This window comes from Ptychodera flava, chromosome 21 (assembly GCF_041260155.1).
Source record: "Ptychodera flava strain L36383 chromosome 21, AS_Pfla_20210202, whole genome shotgun sequence".
Lineage (NCBI taxonomy): Eukaryota > Metazoa > Hemichordata > Enteropneusta > Ptychoderidae > Ptychodera > Ptychodera flava.
In genome coordinates this window covers 28,239,114-28,265,793 of record NC_091948.1, presented here as the reverse complement: position 1 = coordinate 28,265,793, position 26,680 = coordinate 28,239,114, and the positions used below count along the sequence as shown (strand labels likewise).

The 26,680-nt window shown below is 35.3% G+C and overlaps 2 protein-coding genes across 5 annotated transcripts in view; one reads left to right on the top strand and one right to left on the bottom strand.

The window, feature by feature from the left end:
- LOC139121926 (FERM domain-containing protein 5-like) lies at positions 1 to 23,521 on the bottom strand. 2 transcript variants are annotated; one of them, XM_070687251.1, is made up of 14 exons: positions 23,178 to 23,521; positions 21,254 to 21,555; positions 15,103 to 15,207; positions 12,415 to 12,457; positions 9,831 to 10,007; positions 9,143 to 9,266; positions 8,012 to 8,099; positions 7,524 to 7,676; positions 6,740 to 6,828; positions 5,085 to 5,117; positions 4,155 to 4,229; positions 2,497 to 2,565; positions 1,978 to 2,036; positions 1 to 1,010 (listed from the first exon to the last, which is right to left on the bottom strand). In XM_070687251.1, exons 2-14 carry the CDS (start codon positions 21,359 to 21,361, stop codon positions 316 to 318), a joined length of 1,818 nt encoding a protein of 605 aa, XP_070543352.1. In that variant the 5' UTR covers positions 21,362 to 21,555; positions 23,178 to 23,521; the 3' UTR covers positions 1 to 315. The 2 variants fall into 2 exon arrangements, with proteins under 2 accessions (XP_070543352.1, XP_070543353.1); XM_070687252.1 differs by lacking the exons at positions 5,085 to 5,117; positions 23,178 to 23,521.
- Positions 23,061 to 26,680, top strand: part of LOC139121929 (probable gluconokinase) — a 7,309-nt gene continuing 3,689 nt past the window's right edge. Inside the window, exons 1-2 of one of the 3 annotated variants that reach the window (XM_070687258.1) lie at positions 23,061 to 23,126; positions 26,308 to 26,338. In XM_070687258.1, coding sequence (XP_070543359.1) covers positions 23,089 to 23,126; positions 26,308 to 26,338 — 69 coding nt within the window. In that variant the 5' untranslated portion in view covers positions 23,061 to 23,088. Of the gene's footprint in view, positions 23,206 to 26,307; positions 26,339 to 26,680 lie in introns of all 3 variants that reach the window. The other 2 variants (XM_070687256.1, XM_070687257.1) reach the window with 2 other exon arrangements.

Sequence of the window (26,680 nt, the reverse complement as noted above, 5' to 3'; positions counted from 1 at the left end):
TTCATTTGATATTAGTCACTGATATTAACCCTCACTGAGCCAATCTCCTGACTGAACAAATTTCACTGCAATTCCTACTGGTACAGTAAAAATCTTCATGAGAAATTCACAGTTATGCTATGTTTGTCAACCTTGTATCACTCACTGGTAATGAGAAAATTTTGAATGATTCTTTTTGACATCATTGGTCCTTTCAAATTAACAGTGAATGTAGGGTGCCAGATCATGACATTTCATAAAAGCCTGAAAACTATGGTAACACGCTGCTTCACTGCAGAGAGACACTGCATGGTACCTCCTTATTCATTGTGATATTTAAATACTCAAAGTGTCTTCACATACTCTCTTGAATGGATTCACCTCCTTGGCTTTGATGTAGTCAAATGCAATTTCAGCACATTCCACAACTTTGTCTTTGGCTGGGATAAGACGCTCACTGATGAAAACGTTGAAATAATCCTCCACAAATACATTGTAATAGTCTCTGATGAAGACGTCAACGTACTGCGTGTTGAAAATGTGCCACGATCGAATCAGCCACTGTTTACTTGGGATGTAACACTTCTCTATTACAAATCTCTTACTAGGAACGTAGTGGACATCTCTGAACATTCTGAACTCAGGGAGATTCCGAATCTCATCTAAATACTCATGTTCAAGGTCAGATTCCAAGGCAACAAACATCAGGGAGATGGCAGTTATTAACAAGATAAAGACGAGTGAAAAGAACACTTTAAAACAAGTGGCACATTTGGAAGACTTCTGAACAGGTGTTTGGATTGTCACTTTTTTCTTTGTTTCTGTTTTAGTTTCCTTCTTGGTCACCGGTATTTCATCAAAGGTTGGCGTGGGCGGTACTTCCTCCATGGCACCGCTGAACAGCGTATCTTTGCTGTCCTCCATGCCCGGTTCGTCATGGGCTAGGTCAAAGGTCTCATTGTAGACAGGAGTGACCTCATCCGCATTGTGAGCAGGTTGAGAGGACTTGTCATGAGGATCAGAGAAGAAATCTGTCAACACAATAAATACATTGATCATAATAACTATGGAGAAAGACTTACTGTGACGTACAACAGAAAACAGCCTCAGTATCAGATTCTGTAGTGAAAAATATAAATACGATTACTGATAATGTCAAGATTAAACTAACCTGAGTCAGAATTGTATGTGAGTGAGAACCCAACCCATTATTGGTCCCTGTCATTTGCATACGTGATACACTCTCCATACTGAATCAACAGAGAAATGTTATCTTCTGTTTCACACAAGGAAAGAAGATGCACTCTTTTTATGTTTGTTCAGTGACCAATAATAGTAAATAATCTCTCAATTTTTTGTTTACATTCAAATTTCATCACTCTATATTGTGAAAAACAAAATTGTACTCTGGTAGTTCTATTTTTGCAAACAGACAAACAATATGAAACTTTGTATCTTTCTTGTTTTCTGACACAAACGATTTTTTATCTATCTTGAAGATTTATGACTTTGTACATTCAAGTAATACGGGTATTAATTATGGGGTCGTCATGGTAACTTATGTTAATATTTACCCTGATCTGTTGGCAAGCACACTTCACTTATTAAAATTTGAAGTTCTCTTTGTACTGGTATGTCCATTTCACAAATGATGCATTTCTTATTAATTTTTTATCATATGCGGGTCATTGTCATTGCCATACCAGTACTTGCAAACTTACACAGCATATTTAGTGTGAATTGAATAATATGATAGTTCAATTTTATTTCACTGTATTATTTGAGCATTATATTTTCTCCTTTTTCATTCCTTCAATTTAGCGCTGTTTTTCTCTACAATTTAACATTTGACAAATAGAATTGCTCTGTTATGAACCATTCTTTCCAGCAAGTGGCCAAATCCCTTGGTAGGTGTTCATAAAGCCCAGGTTGGGGTTGAATAACCGTGATAAAACCAATCAGGAAGTCATTCATGAAGTGAATCTTGCTGAATCTTACCTTTGTAAATTCTGTCTTTGAACGAACTGGCTCGTCTTGGTTGTAGTTTTGGTGGAATACTATAGATAAAACATAAAATGTCACATTTTTCATTCAGAATGGAGTAAATTATCTTGTTGATGAGCTCTATGTCAAGATCATCTGCTACTATTACTATTAAGACATACCGGTATATTAGTATTTCTTCATTCATCTCAATATCCATTTGCACTCCAAACAAGATGTAATTAAAACATATTTGACAAGCGAGCAATATAATTTGCATTCTACAATTTCACAGCACATTACTGAGAACCCAATCCCTGGAGACACTTTCCAAACGTTGTTTCATTTTTCATTAATCACCTTGATTGACCTCCAGAGATATGATATCTTGACCCATTGTCAATTAGCAAGTGACCTCTTCCTAAGCGTAACCTGAGAGCACATCTCAACAGGTATCTGGAACTATCACGGAACAGCTGGGGAAGAGCTTTCCATTAAAAGTAATTATATGCATTTAGATGTGACATGACATACCGTCTGACTTCGGGGGCTTCTCGTATGATTCTATCCCTGTCAGCCACTGCTTCCCTTTCTGTTCGCCCTCTGTTCAAGAAAATTTGAAACAGATAATAAAATATGTCAATATCATCTCAATAATCACATCCATAGAAAACATTATGTATCCTAAGTGAAAGACACAGTGACGGGAATTCAATACATCACCAGAAAAAAACTGTTTTGTTGAAATTTAATGATCTTAACGCCGAAAAGAGTAATTTAGTGCTCAAGTGTCAAACCTGAAATGTTCAGCTCAAATCTCCTACAGCAAGAAAGATCATATTCTCAGCTGGAAAGATGAGATGATGTTTTTCCTTGCACAGAGACTGCACGATTACAAACCTGGCTCAATCAGATCAACGAAAGATTTACCTGTTACTGAAGAGACACACTGCTACATTCACAAGAGGCAAGCGGTGTCTAACATAAAATAACACTGGCCTTTGAGATGCATATGGAAGATGGTATGTCTAATAATGGAAACTTATGATGAGGAAAACGTCAATGCAAATTTCTATCATTCCCAAGATTCTTACAACAAAGTACTATTGAACTTTTCGCTTCTTTGCAACTGTGTCTGTTCAACTCCGTCCACCAAGTACTTCAGCAAGTTTTCACAACTGTTAACGATTTTACACTCGATTGACGTTTTGAATATTTCTTTTTCCCTTGTATAATTGGGTTAACACTCTTACTTGTCCAAGTAAGAACAATTATTGAAACATCTAACATACAATTAAAATTGTGTCAAAATGCTGTACCGTGAGGAACGTTGTACAACACGCTCACTTATTTCCGGTGTGTTGAAAGCCCTTGTGAAACTACGTTGCAGTAAAGGCAAAAGCCAGTTTATAATTGTGGATTAATTCACTGCAAAAATACACTTTAGCTTGGCTTTACCAGACATACAAACAACAATATAAAATCAGCAATCTGATCTCAAGAAAATGCCTTACTGTACAGGTAATGTGATCGAAATTTGACAATTTTAAAGGTCATACAACACTCTTGTATGAAAACCATCTATCATCAAATTTCTGTTACTTTTCAGCTGCACATCACACAAACTTATGAGATAACGGTGATATATGAGTTAATGTACAGAAACAATTTTGGTCTACTACTTGCTTTTCCAGAAATAATGTCTCATGTATGAAACTTTGCCCTTGACTCAAAATGACAAAAAGGTACAGTTATCTTGTAAATTATCAACATTGTATTGATGATGAATGACAACGTGAAAAATTGTCCCTGTAATAATTTTAGAAATTACAGCACCATTTGCCTCATGTGATGATGTAAAGGAATATGAAACCACAATATTCCACACAATATGGAATGGAATGCTGCTATACAAAGCACTTCATGTACAATGATGGTAAACATTGTTTCAGCCACCAGTGTTTTGCATTATGGATATATATTCACAAACTGAACATCTATCGTGATCAACTATTTGTGTTTGGCTTCTCTGTGCATTAAACTTGAACCAGATGAATCTGTTATATTTTGCTTACACACTGAGCTAGACCTTGTAATAAATTAAAAAGAATGTTTTTATTGTTGCATGTTTATGGATATTAATATGCTCAGTATTACAGATTCTTGATTCTTTAAGGAATGGTCATACTTACGTGTATCTAAACTTTCTTGCTTTCAGGAAAAATCCACCAGAAGTCTGCACAGTGATTTCACTGGATCGTTTAAATCTTTAACAAATGAAAAAAACATTTATCAATTTTGCCTTTACTTCAGCCGCATATCTCGTGGTTTTTCTATAAACTCTATTGCCTGTCCTCGTTGCTAATAACTCTTGGTTCACTAAGCAAACACAACGATTACCACTGGGATGTAAATTGCCAGTAAAACTAGAGGATCTTTTGTTATTTCATATTTTCACTGGGATTTAATTTAGCGGATTTTATCAATCAGCAAATTGTGAAATTGAATCCACATGAATAATTGATGTATATACAGCATGCTTCAAAATACAGTATGCTTTTCAAAATTAAAACCTGTAATTATAGCAAAGTAGTGTCGTAAAGTTTATGTCTCTGGATCGAGAATTGTAATTATTTGAAATAATCAAACATTCTTTCCATTTTCTTCAATTATGGAACATTTTTACAATTTTGAAACTCAACATTTCTCATTAATATGAAATCATATTGTTAGTTACGGCACACATACAGCGGCATGCAAGTAGAGTTGGTTGACAAGGCAGCGTGTGTAATTGTTAGGGTGAAGACAAGGCATCATGGGTAATTGTTAGGGTGAAGACAAGGCATCATGGGTAACTGTTAGCATGCATGATTGGAAATCTGTCTTTACATTGAAATAACACTATCTTAGTAATATTGAGATGCTTATACAGTTAATGACCAGGTACTTGACAGCCACATGCAACCAAAACACCATCATTTCAAAAAGACTTTCAAAGCATATTATGAAGGGAGGAAAGCGCAAATCTGATACAAAAAAGTATAGATCTAACACCAATTAAATTTGCCCCGAATAGAAATCATCTGAAAATTTATCATTGAATGTGACGTAATGTACCACACCTTGCAAATAAACCAGTCGGCCTTGGCTTTGAACTTTGTGTAAGGTAATCAATTCAGTAGAAAAATAGGAGAATGTGATAAAAATGGTGAAAATCAAGCAAAGACACATCTTGAAGCCATACACCTGGCTGTTGACTTCAGAAATCACACAAAAAGAATGCTCTCAAATTACACAGAAAGCTGTATCCCATTTATGATCATCGTAACTATTGCATGTTTATGGATATTAAGATGTCAGTACTTGAATATTGCATCATGCAATTTTACAATAGCAATCATGCTTGACTATCAAATTTACAACAATGTAGTGCAGACATGTCAATGCATTTAATATCATCTTCTGTTGATGAGTTTACACTCGTTTCATAACACAATTGAATATATTTGCAACCATTGCACAAGACAAAATACACGGATAAATACATAATGGGGAATTTGAGCAATATAGGTAGCTTTTCATTCACAGACAGTCACACAAGACTCTACTTTCAACAGGAATAGCAGGGCTTGAAATTAACTTTTTTCCCTGGGTTCCCATTGGGCTACCATTTTCTGAAGTTGGTAGCCCAGTGACAAGGTTTGGTAGCCCAAGCATGAATGAAGGTGTTTTGTAAAGGATATTTTTATTTATATGACGATGAAAGATTTATTTTGCATGATTCTATCCAGGAAGTGAATTTCCTAGTCATTTGACACCAATACCTACAGATCATAGCCTTAGGACAACGGTATAGCATGTGTAGTGGATTGACAACGATGACGCCTCAAATTTTGAGGAACTATTCACACATACGCAGAGCTTATATGCAAATTTTGATGTTCGCAATCACAACGACTTTTCACTAAGCACGTGTAAACATAGCATGGATAAAATAGATTGGCTATGAATTTCAGGATGACTACTTTGTACAGTTATGTTCCCAATACTTTCGTGGCAATTTTGGCTATAATTCTCCACCATATAGTACACTATCATTGGATGTTCTCGTAATTTGTGGATGGCCAGACAGATTTTCTTTGCAGTTTGAATAATTTTGTGTTTACTATGAAAATGAATTTTCATTGGCCATCATTTCCCAAGCCAGTCATCCAAGTACATAAGTTCAGATAATGATATTTTATTGAAAGTTTGTCGAAACGAATTTGACTGCACTGTCGCCTTTTAACTTGCATAACAAAGTCATTGTCTGGCCTTTCTATGTCTAGCTGAGTTGACTGTATGAACGTCGGTCATCTCACAGCGATCAACATCATGTCGTCCGCTAAGTAATTTCATGTCCCAGGCTTCGGTAGTCCGTGTGGGCTACCATTTCATGGGTTTTGGTAGCCCCAGGGAAAAGTTGGTAGTCTGTGGACACGGGACTACCGCTAATTTCGAGCCCTGAATAGTCATGTACTATTCTCATACAGAATATTCCATGATAGGTCATCAATGACTTGGGAATCATATTTCACTATCATTGCATTTTTCTTACTTCACTCACATTCAGAATAAATATCACAAGCTCTTTGTTTTCACTTCTTTATCTAATAATAAATAAAAGCATTTTTCAAACAATTTAATGTGTATTGTGTTTTTTATCATACAAAGAGAGTGTTTGTGAATATTGGTTCCAGTAAAAAGTACAAGTACTGACATCGATAGTAACACTCACTTGAAGAATGCCTGATGTTCTATGGCACATTTCCATAAATGTTTACTCGCAGATGTTGTCGCTGATTTATAACCATGGTTAACTTTTTTCTGATGAACAACAACAAAAAAAAACGTTAAGATGTAGTGATATAAAACATAAGATTTGAATGAACAGAAATCACAGGTGTATTCAACTTACTCTTTCTCATACTTTGCATGTTGGTGCAATCAAAACAGTTCAATTCTATTGTAGGACTTCTCTATTAGTCACTGGGGTGGAAAAGGTTACCAGTGTATTATTCCATTCCTTACCTACCCTTCCATTACTTGTATCCAAAATTACTTGATAAAGTTTTCCATGATGATATAGTTACACTATTTAAACATACAGATACTTAAAATTTCCTTCAATCTTCTCCCTCATTTATCATGTTGGTAAAAATATCAAAAGCATTCTTTTTAGGTTCCATACCAAAGCACTCTTCTTAGGTTACAAACTTCTCATCACAAAAACAATAATCTTTCATAATAATAATGATGATACACTGTCATTGCTGTAAATTACCGAAATGAAATCAAGGTATTTTTTGTTAACCTGGAATCCTGATGATATCAAATCCTCAGCTAAACACGATACACAAAATATTTTTGTCCATAAAGACAATAACATTCATCTTTTTTGCACTGAAAAATTTGATATTCAAGTTTTGCAACTTACTTGAGTTCGCTAGTGTTATACATGTACCCCTTTTTGTGACATGACATTGTTCGGTAACACATTGAACTGGGAAGATGTTACTTACATGGTTGAACATAGCATGTATGAAGAAAGTTCTTCCTTCATAGGAAACTTTGTTGATATCAATCCACTTGAAGAGTTGTACACGTCTGTTATTTTCAAACAGTGATATGCCGTCAAAAGTAATTCCAATTAAAATTTGGGTTCCATAAAGATCCTTATGAGAGAAAAATCATACATATATATTTGTTTTGATGAAACTTCATAAATATATGAGACTTCAATACATGACACACACAAGCTTCATGAGAAGATGTGATCACTTTTGAGTGGAACATTTGCAAATTTTCTCCAAATCTTAGCTATGAAGTTTAACTTTTTTTTGCATAGCAAGGTATCAATGGAAGACAGCAAAACATTACACGAAATGTGCAATCTACTGACTATGAAATCGGAACAAAAATGATCGAAAGGATTGAATCACATGGCTTCATGAAGGTAGCTATTCCTATTCCAATAAATGGAGTTTCTATATCTGTAATAGTAACTAACCTTTACAGGGTGAGGGTCAACACCATAGGTTTCTAGGGACTTGGCTTTATTCAAGAAATATGCTTCAGCTTGAGATGCAGTCAGTCCTCTACAGATATACCAAGAACAAGAATAATATGGAAATTTGGATTTATTATGTACAAGCATGAAAACTTTTTGAAAAATTCATGAAGTAACATTGTTGAACAGTATGGCTAATGACTCTGGTAAGTATGAATACTGGATACTTAATGATGTAATGATGGCGAAAATGACCCCCCTACAACAAAATTCCATTTGGACGTATTTTTGAAGTAATCACCATTTGTATACATGAGAGGATCTTTTGCTTCGTGTACAAGCAGTTACAAAACAGAGAACATACATCACAGCATGTACAGATGATAGCATTCACAGACTCTGTGTTCCTTTTAGTCTACATCATCACTTGTCTGACACCCAACAGTTTGGTAGTGTGAAAACTTTTCGTTGTTGGGTTACAGGGTCAGAGGTTTGGTAATAGCTCATGCAATAGCTTCCTCCAATTGCAAGATTAAATTTTGATGGAAGCGTTTTCAATGATGACCAGGCTGTCAAATTTCTTCAGCTATTAGTTTCATTTGAATATGTAAGTTATCAATCTAGCTATTCATTCATTGCCTTTTATATTACTTTGAATATGTATATTTATTTTGTAAATATCAAATTTTCTCTTACCCTTTGTGAAGTGTTTTCAATTATTTGAATTTCAAATATTTTGTGGATACCAAGAGTAGAAAATAGCTATCTGATGTTAACCCTTTGAGCGCTGTAATTTTCTCTCGCCAAAATTTTAGTGCAAAATTTCACCAATTTTTATGAATTTTTCTGTAATTTTTTTGATAATTTTGTACCAAATGGACATCACATTTCATTTGCGACATTTTTTCTCTCAAAATTTTGTCAAAATTCTGAGAAAAATTGACGGGGTTTTATTTTACAAAGGGGACAAAAATAGACTTTGGCGCTCAAAGGGTTAAACAAAATTGAAACTTAGTAAAAGGAGGACTTAGTCTATTGAGTGGGGTTCAATCAGAGTAAAAAGATGGAAGTGTGAGACTGATAGGTAGACAGGACAATGGAGAGAGGTGTAAATTTACGATGTGATTATACCTTGTCAGAGAATGATGGAGTTCCTCCATTCTGAGTTCAACTCTCTCCGTCTGTTTTGGACCAATCAGAAACTCCGAAGCATATCCAGGAAGATGAAACAATGGGTCATGATTTCCAAGAGCAGCTACAAATGAAATTAAATTTGATGTTTATCATTCAATGATGATCAACACACTATACCAAAGACTGAGTTGAATACGTGACCACAATGAGTACTACTGAATCACTGTTGCTGACAAAAGTTTGTCTTGTTTTACCAGTACATCACTACAGAAGAATTTCACTTTATGATATAGTACAGATTCTTTAATCTTTAATTAATTATAATTGTCTGCAGAAAGGTTAAAGTACAGAAGCTGTCAAGAAATTATGTGTACATCATATGTATTGTGTATCCTACCATCACTCTATGTGATCAATATTTAAATGGAGAATTTCATTTTCCACTTTTACAATGCACAAATAAATAATCTCAAGACAGTCAAGTAATATTTAATAGAAATTTTCAAATTAAATTCAAGTATTTATATGACACATTTTATCAGGGTTAACATCATAAATGTGTGTTTCTGTGAGTTGGTTCTGTTTCTCTGCATGCATTCTGAATGATGTAGTGGAGGGTAGAAGTGTCTACAAGATCCTGTGAATTTTACAGAATCAGTATAACAGCCACAGAATCAACGTTTACCTTGAATGATGTATGCACCCAATTCAGCCAAATCCTCCCTAGAACATATCAACCGACCATGCAAAAGATCTTTTTTGAGTTGTAGAAACAAGAGATATCGACTCAGCTCTTCTTTCAGTTTGCTGGGATCTGCCGGATAGAATTTCACTCGGAATGCCAAATTATGGGGTGGTGGTCCTGGCAACAAGAAGATATTTATGATTGTGAATGTGTTGTCATGGTAACTCCTGTTGTTTAGCTCTGATGTGTCATATTTTTTTCAGTAACCATACTTGCAAGGTGAGTTTCACAATAGTAGTAAAAACTTAATGGCACATAAAAAGTCATTATGATTATAAAGTAGGAAAATACATGCTTTTCATGGCTTACATGTTAATGAGACAATAAGCAAGTTCAAATTTGAGCACCAACAGGCTGAAGAAATGTTTTCATCTTTTACATCCAAAACATGCTGTGATTAACTATTGGAAAAACAAACATTTTTGGATCAATAAGGTTTTCATTTGCTGTAGTTTAACTTATTGAGAGCTGTTGCCTGTAAGACTTCTCTTTAACACAACCAAACGCAGATTTCTGCTAGAGTATACGGTCTCATCAATGCCCGTAACAGAGTCTGAAAAATATCCCCTGTCACAGGCTCTGAAAAGATTTCATGAGTTGTATTAACAGGACTGAAATAGGTCTGATACAGTACAGGGAGGTATACCGTACAGTGGTGTAACATTTCTGACTCTACTCAGTACTTGAAACGTAGGCCTGAAACACCAGTGTATGGATGGTGGTGTATCAGTAATGGTTTTACAGGGACTAACATGGACATGTATCAGTAATGATTTTACAGGGACTAACATGACATGTACCAGTAATGATTTTACAGGGACTAACATGACATTTATCAGTAATGATTTTACAGGGACTAACATGACATGTATCAATAATGATTTTACAGGGACTAACATGACATGTATCAGTAATGATTTTACAGGGACTAACATGACAAACTGTATCAATAATGATTTTACAGGGACTAACATGACATGTATCAGTAATGATTTTACAGGGACTAACATGACATGTATCAGTAATGATTTTACAGGGACTAACATGACATGTATCAGTAATGATTTTACAGGGACTAACATGACATGTATCAGTAATGATTTTACAGGGACTAACATGGACATGTATCAGTAATGATTTTACAGGGACTAACATGACATGTATCAGTAATGATTTTACAGGGACTAACATGGACATCTATCACTATCATATTAATGTCATACTCGAGTGATGTACCTAGTTTTCACTTTGTTAAAACATTTGACAGAGAAAATATAAAGGTCATATCAAGAATTGCAATATCTCCACTACTTTTCGGAAATTGATTCTGTTGAATAGCATACGCAAAACATTTCTTCTGTGGTGTACCGGTAGATTTATACCTTGTTTGTAGCTCTGCACTGGTATCTGGTCAACAGACCATGACGGTGAAAATGTGCAATTTGAGCACATTTAACTTCAGTGCAGTTTCATGCTCTTCTATTGCTTTACATGAACAAAATATGACGACCGAAAAGTCGAGTCAGGTACACAAAACTCTGCGAATCTGCATTTTCAAGGCTTCAACTTCACCAACTGTTAACTTTTAATGAAATTTTCCGCATCCACTATAAGAAATTGTCTTGTTCAAATTTTTTCGTCAGTGACATGTAGATGAACAGTGCACAGCTGTGCTCCATCACTGATACTTGCAGTGACAGTTTTGTATGATTAATCATCTTATTAAGTGACAGTAAAGTACACATCTCACCTGAGTAGGAGTTTTCAAAATGTCCTGACATTCCCACTTTGCTTAATGCTCACACTTTAATCCATATTTCTAAGTATTTCAAAGCCCTCTTGGTGTTTTGATGATTTTGTCTCACACACCTGATTTTTGTGTGTATGTAATGGAAGAAGTCCTGGCCAAATATCCATCTCATATGATTTATAGATTTGTTGATTCATATTCTGATACTATTAAAGTGTGATATAGAAGTCTGATAAGACTGTGGGATACACCAGGGTCCAGTATGTGATAACAGGTGATACTATCTCCAGCTGACAAGTGGCTTCAATGAGTATAATAAATCCCACATACTGACTATCACGAAAATCCTCTTTAGCCAATGAGAGTGCACTCATTTCTTCATCTGCAAATTCTGCAGTGGTGCAACATGCTGCTACCATTCAATTTTCCTTTTCTTTTACTTTTCATATTTTTTTAAAATTTTCTTGATAAATTTATACAAAACGTAGTTCAGGACTCTTTAGCTAGATAATAAGCTCCAACCTGGATTACCCTAATGTATACACAAATGTACTTTGGTGACACTTTGCGGGGTTGGATTGTACTGAAATCAAGGGTTGAATCCATGTGTAACACTATATTACTTTAAAAGGCAGAAATCTTGTGGCTTTGGAGCATAGACTGTTTTTGTGATTATGCCCTGCTGTTCTCCTTAAAAAGTTGTGTTCAGTTAATCACTTTGTTCTGACATAAAAGCTGATAAAAAATCTGCCCCATAAATGGCAAAGTACTCACCCCTCATTTGCCTACTGACATACTTTGCAGGATCCAACCATTGCTGCAAAAACAGACATCAAAGAGAATTTTATTTCTATTATTTCTATTATCTATTATTATTTATTTATCCATTATGTTTTTTATTTGCTTTAAATTAGTATTCTTGGATTACAAGTCATCCATCTATGTCTTAAGGCAGAATGTGCCACAGGGACAGATATTCAAACTCAAATTTTTTTGATACTGCTCTCGTCTGTCGCTTGTGGGGACTCATTTTAAAGTTCTTGGAGTAAGAAAAATCTTGACTGTCTAAGTTTTTTCGAAAATCACATATGTTATTTTTCCCACAGAGTTAACAATAGGGATGGCAGCCATTTCAAATTTCAAATATCAGTAAATGTTAGGTAATTTATTTCTGTTGTACTAAACTTGCACTGCCGCCCCTGACTTTTGATTCAGCAAAAGTATGGTTGAAAGTTTCAATGAAGAAATTTTGAGCAAAAATGTTAGTCTTTCACTTTAAAGGCACATACTACCTTAATCTATTAGACCAGTAATGTCATACTTGTACGTGGTCAAGTTGACAAGACCAAATTCAACAGAACTCGCGTGTGTCAGTATTAACAACACCTGTGATTGTCTTGCAGGAAATAATTTCAAATACTGGACATGAAAAATAATGTGTTTGATCCACCTAACACTGATCAAATAAAGCCGGCTGTTCATTCAAATGATATAGGGCAACTGAATTTGTTCATCTTTTTTTCATTTGCATTTTAATACTGATGATAACATAATACCTTATGGTGTTCTATTCATATCAACATGATACAAAATTGAATTTAATTTGCACACTCTTACAACCTATTGTATTTGGCTACATATGGCTTACTAAAAGTCAACCATAACCAGATGTTATATAGTTGACACAACTCACTGTAGCTAATACTGGCATTTGGATTAATATAGCTATTCTAAAAACCTTTACATGAGGACCTTGTATAGAAGATACTGAGACTACACAATGACATTGTCAATTCCATTGCGCAGTTTTAGTTTAAGATAGAGCAAATGTGTTCTAACCATAGTAATGTATTCATCATTTGTATGGGTTTTTTCTTTATATGACCAATCAAGTTAGACCGATTACTTAATTTAGGTGAATGGATACAATAATTATTCTGAAAACAGAGAATATTGTCATTTTATTCATGATACCCAGTTCAAGAATCCAACCATACCATAAAAAACATACAGGTTGAAGTGACCTGTGTTAATGACAATGTTCAAAAGCATCAACCACAGTTGATTGGTTTCTGCAAAAAATTAATTACTTTGCATTGTGTCACTATGTTGGTCCAATTACTTGCTGGGAAGGAGACTACAATTTGTGATCATATGTGGATACATAGGGGCATTATCATGACAATATCAATGGACCTAATTTGTTACCAATCTCATTCGAATAAAGATTGGGTTCATTTTGTAAATTACTTTCCCACTAACCGGAATAAAAGCTCTATGAACTACTAATATTACCCGCATATCTTATAATAATAAATTAATTTATACAATAAATTTCTACTTTGTTCACATTTGACAAATGCAGAATAATCCACTATGGGCAAAAATCATTTTTGTCACAAATAATGCAATATGGAGAACACATCATCAGATTCCTGACAAAATTGTGACAGACTTTTCAAGGCAGATCTTGTTCTGAACCATCTCTCATAAACGCTTCAATAAACATGACATTTTAAATTATTTATGTGAGTTCACTTGACAGATGTACACACCATTGTTGTACCTGCAAAAGACTGAGACCTATAGATGAACAGTGATGGAAGTGTGTGTATATGTCAAAGTATCACCACATTTATCATTTCAATTCTTACAACCAGTCAGATGGTCTACGCTATTGGTCATGCTGATGCTGTAAAATTTCACTATTTTCTTTTCTACGTCAACAATCTTGTTCTCTATTCAGCTTGTCAACACAGCCTGGATTACTACACAGAGAACTGTTATTGAAGACATCTGAATTGTGGTCAGGGCTAGAAATCATTTCAAAATTGTCAACAATAACAATGCAGTCAATACATGTACAGGCTGAGTTAAGAGGCTAAAAACTGTGAATCTCATCATGCTTTGGGGAGTTGAAGAAACCACAGTTAACATGCAGAACAATAATAATGAAATAAAATTACAGCTCCTGGCTTTTCAAGTTTGTGAAGTCTATCTGTTAGTTGTTTGTACGTTCTCCTTTTCTCCAAATTTATCAGTATGTTTGTCTATTGATACGAACATTAAAGGGACAAAATTGGCCTTTTCATAAATTTTGTTTGACACGAGATACTACTTATATTGTTTGACATGTTGAAAGATACTGAATGAATGGGTGACCATGCATATATTCAACCCCAGTTTTAGACACTATAAATGAAACCATCGTGAAAATGAATTATTGGTCATGACCATTAATTCATTTTCGCGATGGGTTAATTTAATTTGTTTACAACTGAGGTCGAATTTAAGCATGGTCACCCATTTATTCAGTATCTTTCAACATGTCAAACAATATATCCGTAAGTAGTATCTCGTATCAACCAAAATTCATGAAAATGGCCGACTTTGTCCCTTTAAATAAAACTTATTTAATGTAAATAAAGAAAATAAAATTATACAAACAGATGAACTACTCACCCTTTGTTTTTCACCATCCACAAATCTCAAACCAAAGTAATCTCTCTCCAGTAAATTCAGCATATTGCAAACATGATCCAACAGAAATTGTCCTTTGGTGTCTTTCTGTTAAACAAAACAAAATCAGCATTGTTACTCTTCAGCATTGAAAACTTATAACTGTTCATTCTGACAATTGATATAATAATACAGGCATACTGTATAATAATTCAGCTTAATATTTTCCTTCCTTGAAAATGCAAAATTTCAATAAAATCATTAAACGAGATCCCTTCTATAAGATGATTCCTTAGCAAAGATCTGGAGCTGTATTATACCGGTTCCATTACATTGTTGACGCAAAGACAGAACATGATCTGATTGGTTGAGATGTGAAAATGATGGTATTACATGTTTGTTTGCCATATAGCACTGTTGAAAACACACAAGCTTTCAAACAGAGAAAAATGCCTATCTTAATGTATCATGCTAGAATTTTAAATATATTATATGATATAATAGTAATAAACTTTAGAAACATGTATACTGGAACATGAGATTTTGACCAGTTCAATCTATGTATGCACTCGCTGTCACTCATGGTATACCCCGGTACCTGTAACTATGTGTGGTTTGATTTGCAGTAGTTTATCACTTCAGTTTGGTGGTTGTGTCGCAGAACTGAGGCTGACTCCCAATGACACTGTCCTATACCAATATGCACAACAGTTTATTGGTCAGAAATGTTAAAGTTTACTTGTACAAGACTTTTGTAATTCCAGTACTTGTAGAAGTAGAATGAAAATTTTGGTTGAACAAAGACTCATTTCCTTTGTTTGTAGCAACATTTCCATGGAAACCATAAAAATCATGTTAAGTAGTCTGACTGTAAGCTGCAACAGTACATATTGATGCAGAACTGTCATCTGTATTCATCCATAGACCCTCCAGAAAAACGGGTCTATATGATTCATTTGAATTAATGTTAAAAGCAACTATGGCCTTGCACACCATGCTAGCAATTACGGTAGTATTAATTAATACAGACATACAATTGGCGGCTATACCAATAGAAAAATACAATCAGGAAACGGGAGAGATAGTACAGAAATAAAATATTCTGAAGAATATAATGTACCGGTACATATAAAAAACCCTCATCTACATTGAATTCAATTGATGCAAATTGGATTCTGAAGAGGATATTTTCGATAACGAAACTTTGAAACTTTCTGATGAATTCAACCTCATAAACTGCTTGTAAGGTAAAAAGAGTTGCAGCTTTTGCCCACGTTTGTTCCACTCAAATAGCCTTGTGAGTGGCTGATAAATAAATGATTAACATGATAAGCATAAACCCCATTTTCCTGATCAAACACTTAATATTGCTTGTGGTGTGATCATTGCTAATTGGCTTGACACGTATCTGAATCCACACAAAAGTAACATTTCACTCATGATAAATTACATAGGAGAGCAAAAATACTCGAGTATTACTTATTCTACAATTTGCTTCAAACACTTGGATGTGCAGAAGTTAATCATATTCATCAATATTTAATAATTTTATTGTTATTTGTATTAATTATAGATCATCAAAACAGAACATAATACATTTCATCTTGGCCAAATATGTAGGACATTGTATGTAATTTACAATCTTCAAAGAAGGCAAATTTAATCAGGTATTTCAACTTTTCAACTTTGATGTTTAATAATTTGCACAGCGGCCACAAGCGGCTCAATACATGCATCACTGCAGTACTGTAAGAATTGTTTCCATGACAATCTAGTCATTGCCACGGCAAAATATGCTTGTGACTGCATTATCCAACATCGCAGCCCAAGTTTCAATATTTTGTACTTTGATCAAGATTTGCAATATGGTAATAAAGTTACTAAGATAACTTTAAAATATCAAAACAAATGAAAGGGCATCAACATTTTCATTAGGGGTGAAAAATATGACACCGTTCAATAGCCATTATGACTAGTGTCAAGGGTCACTGTCCTGGGGCACAGTATGTTAGGTTAGGTATATCCAGGCTTGGTGAACTGCCATACACATAGCCAGTGAGGCTATTATCACTTAGCGTTTGTGACGAAGAAGAGTATCTTTAAAATATTTTTTATAAAAACTCATCTACTATTAACAGTAACTGTAACTTCTAATTAGATGCCCAATCATACTCTGCACCAGCTTATGGGATCAGCCCTAGTCTGATATAGTAAAATACAGTATTTACTCACAGTCACAAAACATCATTTTGGATTGATTATTCCAAACCGTGCTGTTTTCTATTTTCTCACATCAATATTGAAAGGAAATACCTTAAAGGTACATTGCCAGATACAAGCAGATATTTAAATGTGCACAGTAAGAATACAGAGATATAATACAACCATAATTGGTGTGATCGAGGCAAGCTAAGCATATCCTCTGTTAAGAAAATCCAAAGAGCGTCCTGGTATAACTTGAGTATAATTTGGAATTTCATTTTCAATCAAAATAATGTAGAGTTTAATTTATTTTCAACAGCCAAACTCAAAAGACGTGTAATAGATACCGAATGAAATACTGGTTTATCCTGTTATCATACACAAACATTCCAAAAATTGCAGAACTGAAATCTGTGAACTGGTAGTCGGGGATTTGGATAAATAAAAAAATATGATACATGATCACTGTGTTGACAGAGATCTCAGACGTTACTGGGTGCCTTGACAACTAAAATGTTCATCAAACTCTCTTGGCAGACATCCACAAGGGTCACATTCTTTCAAGATGAATCTTAGACAACCATTAGGATACAGGCTATGTTGTTATGCTAGTGTGAGAACCTTTGTAAGCAATGCTGCTTGTTCAAGCTCCTTCCCAGTATCAAACATACCGTAAATTAAGTGATAATTTTGCTGAGAGAATACCCAACTTTTTTCCTTTCCAAATAGTCGGTGAATGCTATTAAAACTCCAACTATCAATATCATTCATCGGAACAGACAACACAGAATAATTTTACTGAATTTTCCAAACACAAACTCATTAAAAAGTTTGAAAGAAATGGAGAAAAATGAAATCATGGAATTGCATACTAATGACAGTGTCACAACAACACCAAACAGCAAAAAAGCTTGTAATTAAGTACCTGAAATATCTTACAATGCACACCCTTTTATGTACCGAGGGTTTTCTGGTATTTTTGAATTATAATGTCTGATGGAAAGTAATTGGCCTGATTGAAGATGATATAAATACAAATTAAACATTTATGGATTCCTCTTCTTTTTAATTTTATTAATTACTGTGACTGTCCATAGTTATTTTTTCATTCATTTTTATCAGATTATTTCACAGTTAAGATACGATGCACCATGGGATATTCACACTCTCTAACTTTTACAACGCTGTTTTGGTCTGCAACTTGTGGGGGACTTATTTTGAAGCTTATGGAATAAATTAAGTTTTCATGATCTTATTTTTATGAAATTTCATGACATTCATAAATTTAATTTTTCTCCATAGAGTTAATATAGGGAATTTTGAATTTAAGCTGTTAGAAAATATTGTGTGACTTGTTTCTCTGGTCATACATTTTGCACAGTGACCCAGACTTTTTTCTTGATTTCAAACAGGAATAGTTTAAAGTTTCTTACCAAAAGTTTGACTAAAGATTAAGTCTCTCAATTTCCAGGTACATATTACCAGAATAAAAAACAAATAAAAAAATAACATATTTTCTTTTTTCATTAAGAGTTTTAATTAATGTAGAGTTTTGATGTGTGGTAGCCAGTGGTTGCCATATGTGAAACTCAATTTGATTTCCAAGCAAAATTTTTTCTTTATTGTGTCTCTCAACTAAATATCATTTACAAATACAACTATATTGCATATGTACACCTGTAGATAACCATAAACTGGCCAAAATGTTTGACAAAAATTTTGACAGGCAAAGTAGGAATAATGTTTGATGATCAACAGTTTATACGCCTGCATCAACTGAATATTCCTCATATGAATGCATACTTGTACTTGGATTGATAATATTCCTTGAGCCGATATGTCAAAGATTAAAGTTCACTGGGTTTATAGATGATAATGCAAGCCTGTTAACCTTCTTTCAAAAATTTACTCAGTACAGCAAATTTTGACATCCCTGGTCCTGGCCTCTCACGGTTATTTTTAGTACAGCTTGAGAAACTATTCCAGTAATTTGAACTTCTGCCACAGACCTAACCTTATCTCCTGAAGTGCTGCCATCTTGAAGTAAACATACGCTAAGACCAAGATATGACATTAAAATGTCACGTCATGCACTTCCGTCCTTGCTGATCTCCTATACCACTGATAAAATTCTTTAAAGTTAATCATTTTCATTATGTAAATAAAATATATTTCAAAAGTTCTCTTGGGGACATTAGCAATCGCTTACTAGATTGCACATCTAATAATCAGGAAATCATGCTGATTTGTCTTTTATCTTTAAGATCAATAACATGATAATTCATTCCATGAATATTTCTGATATCTTATGATTAAGTTTAAGGCTTTTGACTACCTTATTTGCATCTTTAGTGGTCAAGGAGCAACACATAGCTTTTCTCATGGAAGGAAACATTTTTGAACGGCCATGTGTATTTATTTCAGAATTCAGGGACATTATTCTTTTTGAAATGACCATACACAAGAAAGATATAACAAATGATAATATACACGAAATACGTTTCAATAAAATATCACGGAAATATCTCTTTCTGAAATTGTCCAAACAAATATATAAATTTTAGCTGACTGACACATTTGGTGATTTCAAAGTCAATTTTCATGAATACTGTCTGATTTCAGTTCAAGCAAGGTACTATACCCTACATGCATACTCTGAAGAACACATACATTTGCTACTGTGGAATTTTGATATTTCAAATTATCGGGAGTTCATAATTTAGTTGATTACAAAACCTAAAATGTGTACATGCAAGTTTCATTTCAAATACAATAAAAAGTAGTCGTAAACTGCATCTCTGCATATCTCCTCTGTATATTAGAAGTATCCTTTTAAATCCCCACACATAGACCATTGACTGAGAGTTTCTGATATGTAATAGGCCTGTCGACCTTCTTTTTTTTCTTTTGTGTTTCTTTAAAAAAAAACTTGCTATTGCTAAGGTTCACCATTATGCTAATTTATTACCACTGCACCAGATCTTGCTTGGGAATGTGCCATACTATTTGTGCCGAACAAAACTACAGTCAGAAACATTTTGTTGTTATGTCTGGTCTTCCAAAGTGGAATACAACATGACATACTGTGGCCTTGCCAGGATACAAAGATTCTATTCTGTGGAATGTGATCAGTGTCAGTTCAATGACAACACTGAACACAGCCATTCATGACAATGTTCTGGACAGACTGGATCTTATCATTTCTTGCTATCACTATCAGTCTGTGTTTTAAGGGTCAACAAAGAGCAAAACAACTACTTCTTTGATTTTTAATATGGTAGAAGTTGTTTTCACATCGATAACTTTTAAGTGATATTAAAAAGCTAAACCATTCTGAATGGTTGGAAAATATTATTTTCAGAACCTATTAGTTGATTGCTTCTTTGTGTGCGAAATGCATGTTGCCTTTGAACTTTGACGTAAAACATTATTACAAATCCTAATGTTAATATTTCCTTTTGAGAATTTCGACAATTCATAAATACACACTATTGATCCAAGAACATAAACTGTATGATAAGAAAACGCAACTACACAGTACACTACAGTAGTAAGGGGAGAGCTTTCCGGGGAATTTCGCAATAAATTGAAGGTTTTAGGAATTTTGGTTTGACTGTTTTCTTTAAACACTCTTTACTTTGAGCATTTGTTTGTGACAGGACAATACAGGGTTACGCAGACAAGATAAATAGAACAAAGTAGCAGACGAACACTACATTTTTATTGTTGTTCTATGAGAGTGACATTGCTGACACTAGTAGTAGTGCCAGGGATCGTCAAGAACGTCTGGCTCTCGGTGAAGGCCCGGCTAGATTCGAACTTTCAGTACCAATGTGTCCCTTTTTCCGAAAACCGAATATCAGCTGTTACAGATCATTAATACCCCTTCTAAGTCGGACAAATTTTATACACTAATATTTGTATTTACGTTGCCATACATATTATTACTCACCACATACGGACAGTGCATGGGGTCTGAATCATCCAGCAGGCCAACCATGCACACTTGCTCTTCGTGCAGTTGAAGCGTGCCCTTTTTCTTCCTCTTTAGCGAGAACATGGTTGTGAATATCTCGCGCTGCTCAGTCAAGTCTGCTTTGCAGATGGCACACAAACGATACGGCGACAACGGTTTCCCCAGCAACTTTTCCCCTTCCCATTAGAGAGCGTCAGCCCTCACTCTCACTGTTCTTCGTTCTTCCCAGTTTGCTGTCCCTCTACGGATACTCATGCATCGCTGCTGCTGACCTCGCCCTCATTTGCATATAAATGTAAACAGCTATTTGCATATATAAGTAGGTGAACTCTTCGCTGATCACTGCGTCTCACGTGACTAGCTAGACGCAGCACGAAGTCACTGAGGCGGGGACCAGCCAAGGTGAACTCGCGATCGCTTTAGTCTCGTTTGGGTTTGGAAAAGACGTCTACGCGTATGCGCGTGCGCTATTAACACCCCCCCCTCCCCCCAAAAAAAATCCCGTGGGAGCAACGCCTCGCCAGCTCGGGTCAAAGATATTAGGGAAAGAATGCAATATTTTTAGCAGAGTTTGCGTTGTCAAATTGAAAAAAAATTATATTTTACTTTTTATTGTCCATTTTGATTGGAACATATAATGCTGAGCGACGCAGACTCGAGTTTTGTTTTCCAAAGCTGAAGTCGTTACTGTAACCAAATTATTAAGTTGTGAACAAAGTCGAACAAAATTATGATTTTTGTGTGTGATATCACCACAATGATTTTCTTTTGATATAAAAAGTAAAAGTGGTACCTTACCACTTCTTTCGCCGTTTGCGAAAAATTGACTGAATGGTATGGTGATACTCACATGTAAGAATACTTGTCCATGATTGTTAACGTTGTTAAAGTATCTTGGATATGTAGTTTTCCAAGTTCTGTTGAAGAAATGTAACAATTCCCCCTCTACAGCAGATTTTTTCCCAAAGACTTCTTCAGGCAAGTGTTGTACTTAGTATTTGAAAAAATCATTGACTGCATTGAGATATTTCTTTTTTTCATTCTAAATTCTGGTATGCGGGGTGTTGACCTCGAGGGCGAGAAAGCAGAGAAAGTCAAGAGCATGGAAGATGCCTTGTGATAAAAAGTCAGAAAGACTTCCGTAAAGCATCCCCTCCCCCGACCAAACTATATCCTTTTGAGGATGAACAATTCCAACTCTGAATCTGACCGTATACTTCTTTGGAGGGCACAGGTACAGCTCAGGCGGACGAGGACTAGGAATTAATTAATGGTCTAAGAAAAGAAATATTATATCAATTTAATAAATTTGAAATATTATTATTATTAATAAAACGCTTTGGTATTATATCAGGATTGAGCTTCCTTCTGCGCTGCAATTGTTGATAAAATCGCTTCAGCATGTACAAATTATACTTGACATTCATAATAGCTGTCCACGAAAAGAGCCAGGCCTGGTGTCATTGGCATAGGACCTGCCCGGGGCACAGGTTAAATGTTGCTTGGATAGTCGTTCTAGGCGGGCGGCCGCAGGTCGCCGTTTACCGCCTCGAACGACTATCCAAGCAACATTACGATAACCTGTGGCCCGGGGGACCGTATTTTACAATCTCTACACAGAGGTGCACGGTGTGGCTACTGCTAGCTGCTGAGACTACCCAGCTAGGCTATATAATTATCCACGCCGTACTACCATCTGTGTACGGAGATTGTCTATTTTACATGTATCTATCCCCGTACAGGAACATGACAAAACATTATATTAGAAAAGTGACACCCCCGGTAGCAGGTTCACCACAAGAGGAAGGGAGATGATCGTCTTACTCATGGGAGTCTGCGGTTGCGGAAAGTATGACAATATGTCACAAATGATGTCTATATAAGCCTCGTTGATGAGTACCATGGTTCATGATGTTTCCTTAGGTTGAGTGAGTGTCTCATGGCTGTGGTCGATAGTGGACAATCTCTCTTCTGGCATGACCTCCCTTCTACAATAGCTCAGTGTGTACGACGGCCATGAGCTACAACCTCCAACTGGATTTTTGGCTACATATGCAAAGGGTGAATGGTGTACCTGGGTACCCCGGCTGGGTGCTCGGCCGGAGACACGGGTGCTTGGCTCGCAGGCACTTGACCCATCGGTACTGATTCTCTCTACTGTGAATCAGTACCGATCGCGAAGCGACAGGTCAAGCCTGTGGCGTGGCTCGACGCTTCGCGAAGCCCGTGTATCAGTTTTCTGGTTGCGTCTCGGGGGCCTCGCCTCATGAAGCTTGAAGCGACGTGCACTGTGTTTCGCCAATCATTTTGTCCCAATCGGCTAGCGCATTGCGCCTTTGAAGTTCAAAGCCTGCCGCACACGAGAGAAATTAGCAGAGCAAAATTTCATTCGAGGCTGTTTGCTCAGCTTGTTTTACCGTCGGAAACAGGAAGGTCTGTGCCTTTTTGCAATCACAGACTCACAGCACAGAGGGTTGCAGCTGTAACCACATACAAGGTTTCTCCTTGTCTGTGCTGTTAGGCACAGCCCCCTCCAGTGATATGCATTGCAACTGGTGTGATTTCATGATCACAGCTTACTTATAGGCGCTAATCTATACAATCTATACAATCTTCTTTACAAGTTTCCATTGGCTTTCTTCAATTGTGGCTGAGGCAGCTTTTTTCCTGCAAGAGGGTCCACTGGATTTTTCTTTGTTGTTGAAATTTTAAAACCTTCAGGATGTTCCACCAATATTAACCAGACAATGATTCAAACTGCAGAAAATAACACTAAAGCTAATAGGCGTTATAAATAATAATACAAATTACTTCTAGTACAAAGTATTAATATCTGCAATCTTCAGACAAAAGTTAAAGGATTCTTTTTAGCTCTACACTCTCATTTATATGTTTGGGATGTACCATTCTATTCTACCTACAAATAGAATGGTACATCCCAAACATAAATGAGAGTGTATAGCTAAGAATCCTTTCACTTCTGTCTGAAGATTATAGGATGCATGAAACTTAAATAACAGATATTAGGTAACAGATATTATTATTCACCTGCTTCTGTTAAACCTGTGGGGTTTCGACGTACAGTAAGTTTCGGTATCAGAGGACACAGAGTCCAATAATTTTGATGCAGAGTACAATAACTTAAGTGTTATTGGACGTTTTTTGACCTTTGATCTCATAATACCTAATTTACGTTAACACTGGGGGAAAACAAGAGAAGATCGAAACATTCAGTACTTCACGCAGTGAATTAAATGGTCATTCTGAAACCTGTGAATTTGAGTGAAATTGTTTCTGACCTTCAATTTCTATCACATGCACTGCGCTGTGTTGGTTAAAATTTCGTTCTGTGCGCTTGGTGAACATGCTGAATGCGTTCGCAGTTTGCTCGTGATTGCTCTGTGCAGTGTGCGACAGGCATCCTAAAAACGCCTTAATGTCGACTTTCTCCAGTAAAATTTGACTAAAAAGATGTATAATAATACTGGTAAGGTTATTCACAAAATACCACGATTTATGTCCTCGTACATCATACGCTTCAGTTATTGTCCGAGACGCGACAGTACCTCCACTGCATGATGCATTCGGACATAAATCCTGGTATTTTGTGAAAAATCTTGTATTATTATTGAAGTAATTTGTTATATATATATGTATGTATGTATATATATATATATATATATATATATATATATATATATATATATATATATATATATATATATATATATATATATATATATATATATATTTATATGTATGTATGTATAGGATAAAGCCCGAGTACGAGGGCTCTTCTGGTATATAAAGTCCAACCCAACGATAAAATGTCGAGGCCGCAGGCCGAGACATTTTATCGTAGGGTTGGACTTTATATACCAGAAGAGCCCGAGTACGAGGGTTTTATCCGACTTAAAAACTATCGCCCCTAACTGATATATTTTCGTTTTCAATGTGTTTACGTCAACAGTCCCCTTTGTCAATGTAACATGTTTAGGATATAAATTAAAACTTTTATTTGTGAAATAGCCTTCCAATGTAATGGAACATCCTATAAATGCCCTAGGGCACATTAGTTTATGATTGTACCACCGCAGATTTTGTGTTGCAGCTGGTTTCCGCTGTGTTACCAAATTTGAATATTAGGGAAAAAACGTACCAGATGTCTACAGAATATGACATGTTCACTTTTGATTGAGCACTCTGATTGGTCAATCAACAGTAGATAGTTTTTAAATATATATATATATATATATATATATATATATATATATATATATATATATAATATATAATATATATAATATATATATATATATATATATATATAATCAAAATCTGTCTCTGAGTGACAGAACAACCACAAATTACAAATTACAGAGTTCCTCAAAGAGGTCATTTAGCATATTCAATAGTGGATAGAAACATTCATTTCTCTTTTTTTTATGACACCAAAGGGGAGCAGTATATCTTCTACTAGTTCACTCTTTCAAGAATTTGATACACTAAATTTAAATACAGTAATTCCATACATGACTGAGCAGTATATTAATCAAGTTTTTTCCTCGGATTATTTAAAATTCAACTGAAAACCCTCACTTACTCAATGTCATGTAGGAGAAGATTTTATACCAGGTCAATAAATATACAGCCATGATCACCCCATTTCCCTGTAAATGAATGCATCCACTCCATTACAGAGAATTATAACCATGTACCAATTTTGGATGTGATGGAGTTAAAGCCTGTAAGCCACTCAAACAAAATGTTGTTGATAAACCTGCTGGAGACATGAAAACAGTACATACTGTTGACAGCTGATAAATTTGTGATCTTTGACCATTCAGTGCAGCTTGAAAATTTCGCATTAGCATTTGCTTGCCCTTGACCTTTTAGCACTTTGGGAAAAGCATATTTTACTGCACTTCAATTGCCACAGGGGCTAATTGTCACAATTTTAGGTGAAGAAAGCACAGGGGACTGTCAACAGTCTATATCCTTACGTGTTTTTTGTTTGTTTGTTAACCCAGATCAACCATTGGCCAAGAATTGGCTCAACAGGTCAGTATGAAAACTTCTTATCAGTCAATCTGTAAAGAAAATGTGTTATTTTGATTGTCTATGGTTTGCTTTTACACTGGTTCAATCAGAATAGTATATCATCATGTGCAACAAAAGTGGCTTATCTATTCATCAGATATTTGCAGTTGATTAGAGGAAGCACCAAGAAATTACATGTAAGCATAGACAATAGACTGTCTACAATCCCATAACTGTACTACAAAAGACAAGTAATAAATGGAAAAGCTTACAAGGATTATTGAAAAAGACCCCCATCTCTTGAGGAGTTTGCCAGAAATTGCTCATTTATACCAGTATTTGAACAACAGAAAAATGATCTGT

Bases quoted from the DNA above. Each gene is read 5' to 3' on its own strand.
- LOC139121926 (XM_070687251.1), bottom strand. From the start codon at position 21,361: ATGTTCTCGCTAAAGAGGAAGAAAAAGGGCACGCTTCAACTGCACGAA. The intron at 7,677-8,011 runs GTTAGTTACTAT...TTCTCTCATAAG, and splicing joins TTGACCCTCACCCTGTAAAG to GATCTTTATGGAACCCAAAT. The intron at 2,037-2,496 runs GTATGTCATGTC...TTTTATCTATAG, and splicing joins GAAGCCCCCGAAGTCAGACG to TATTCCACCAAAACTACAAC.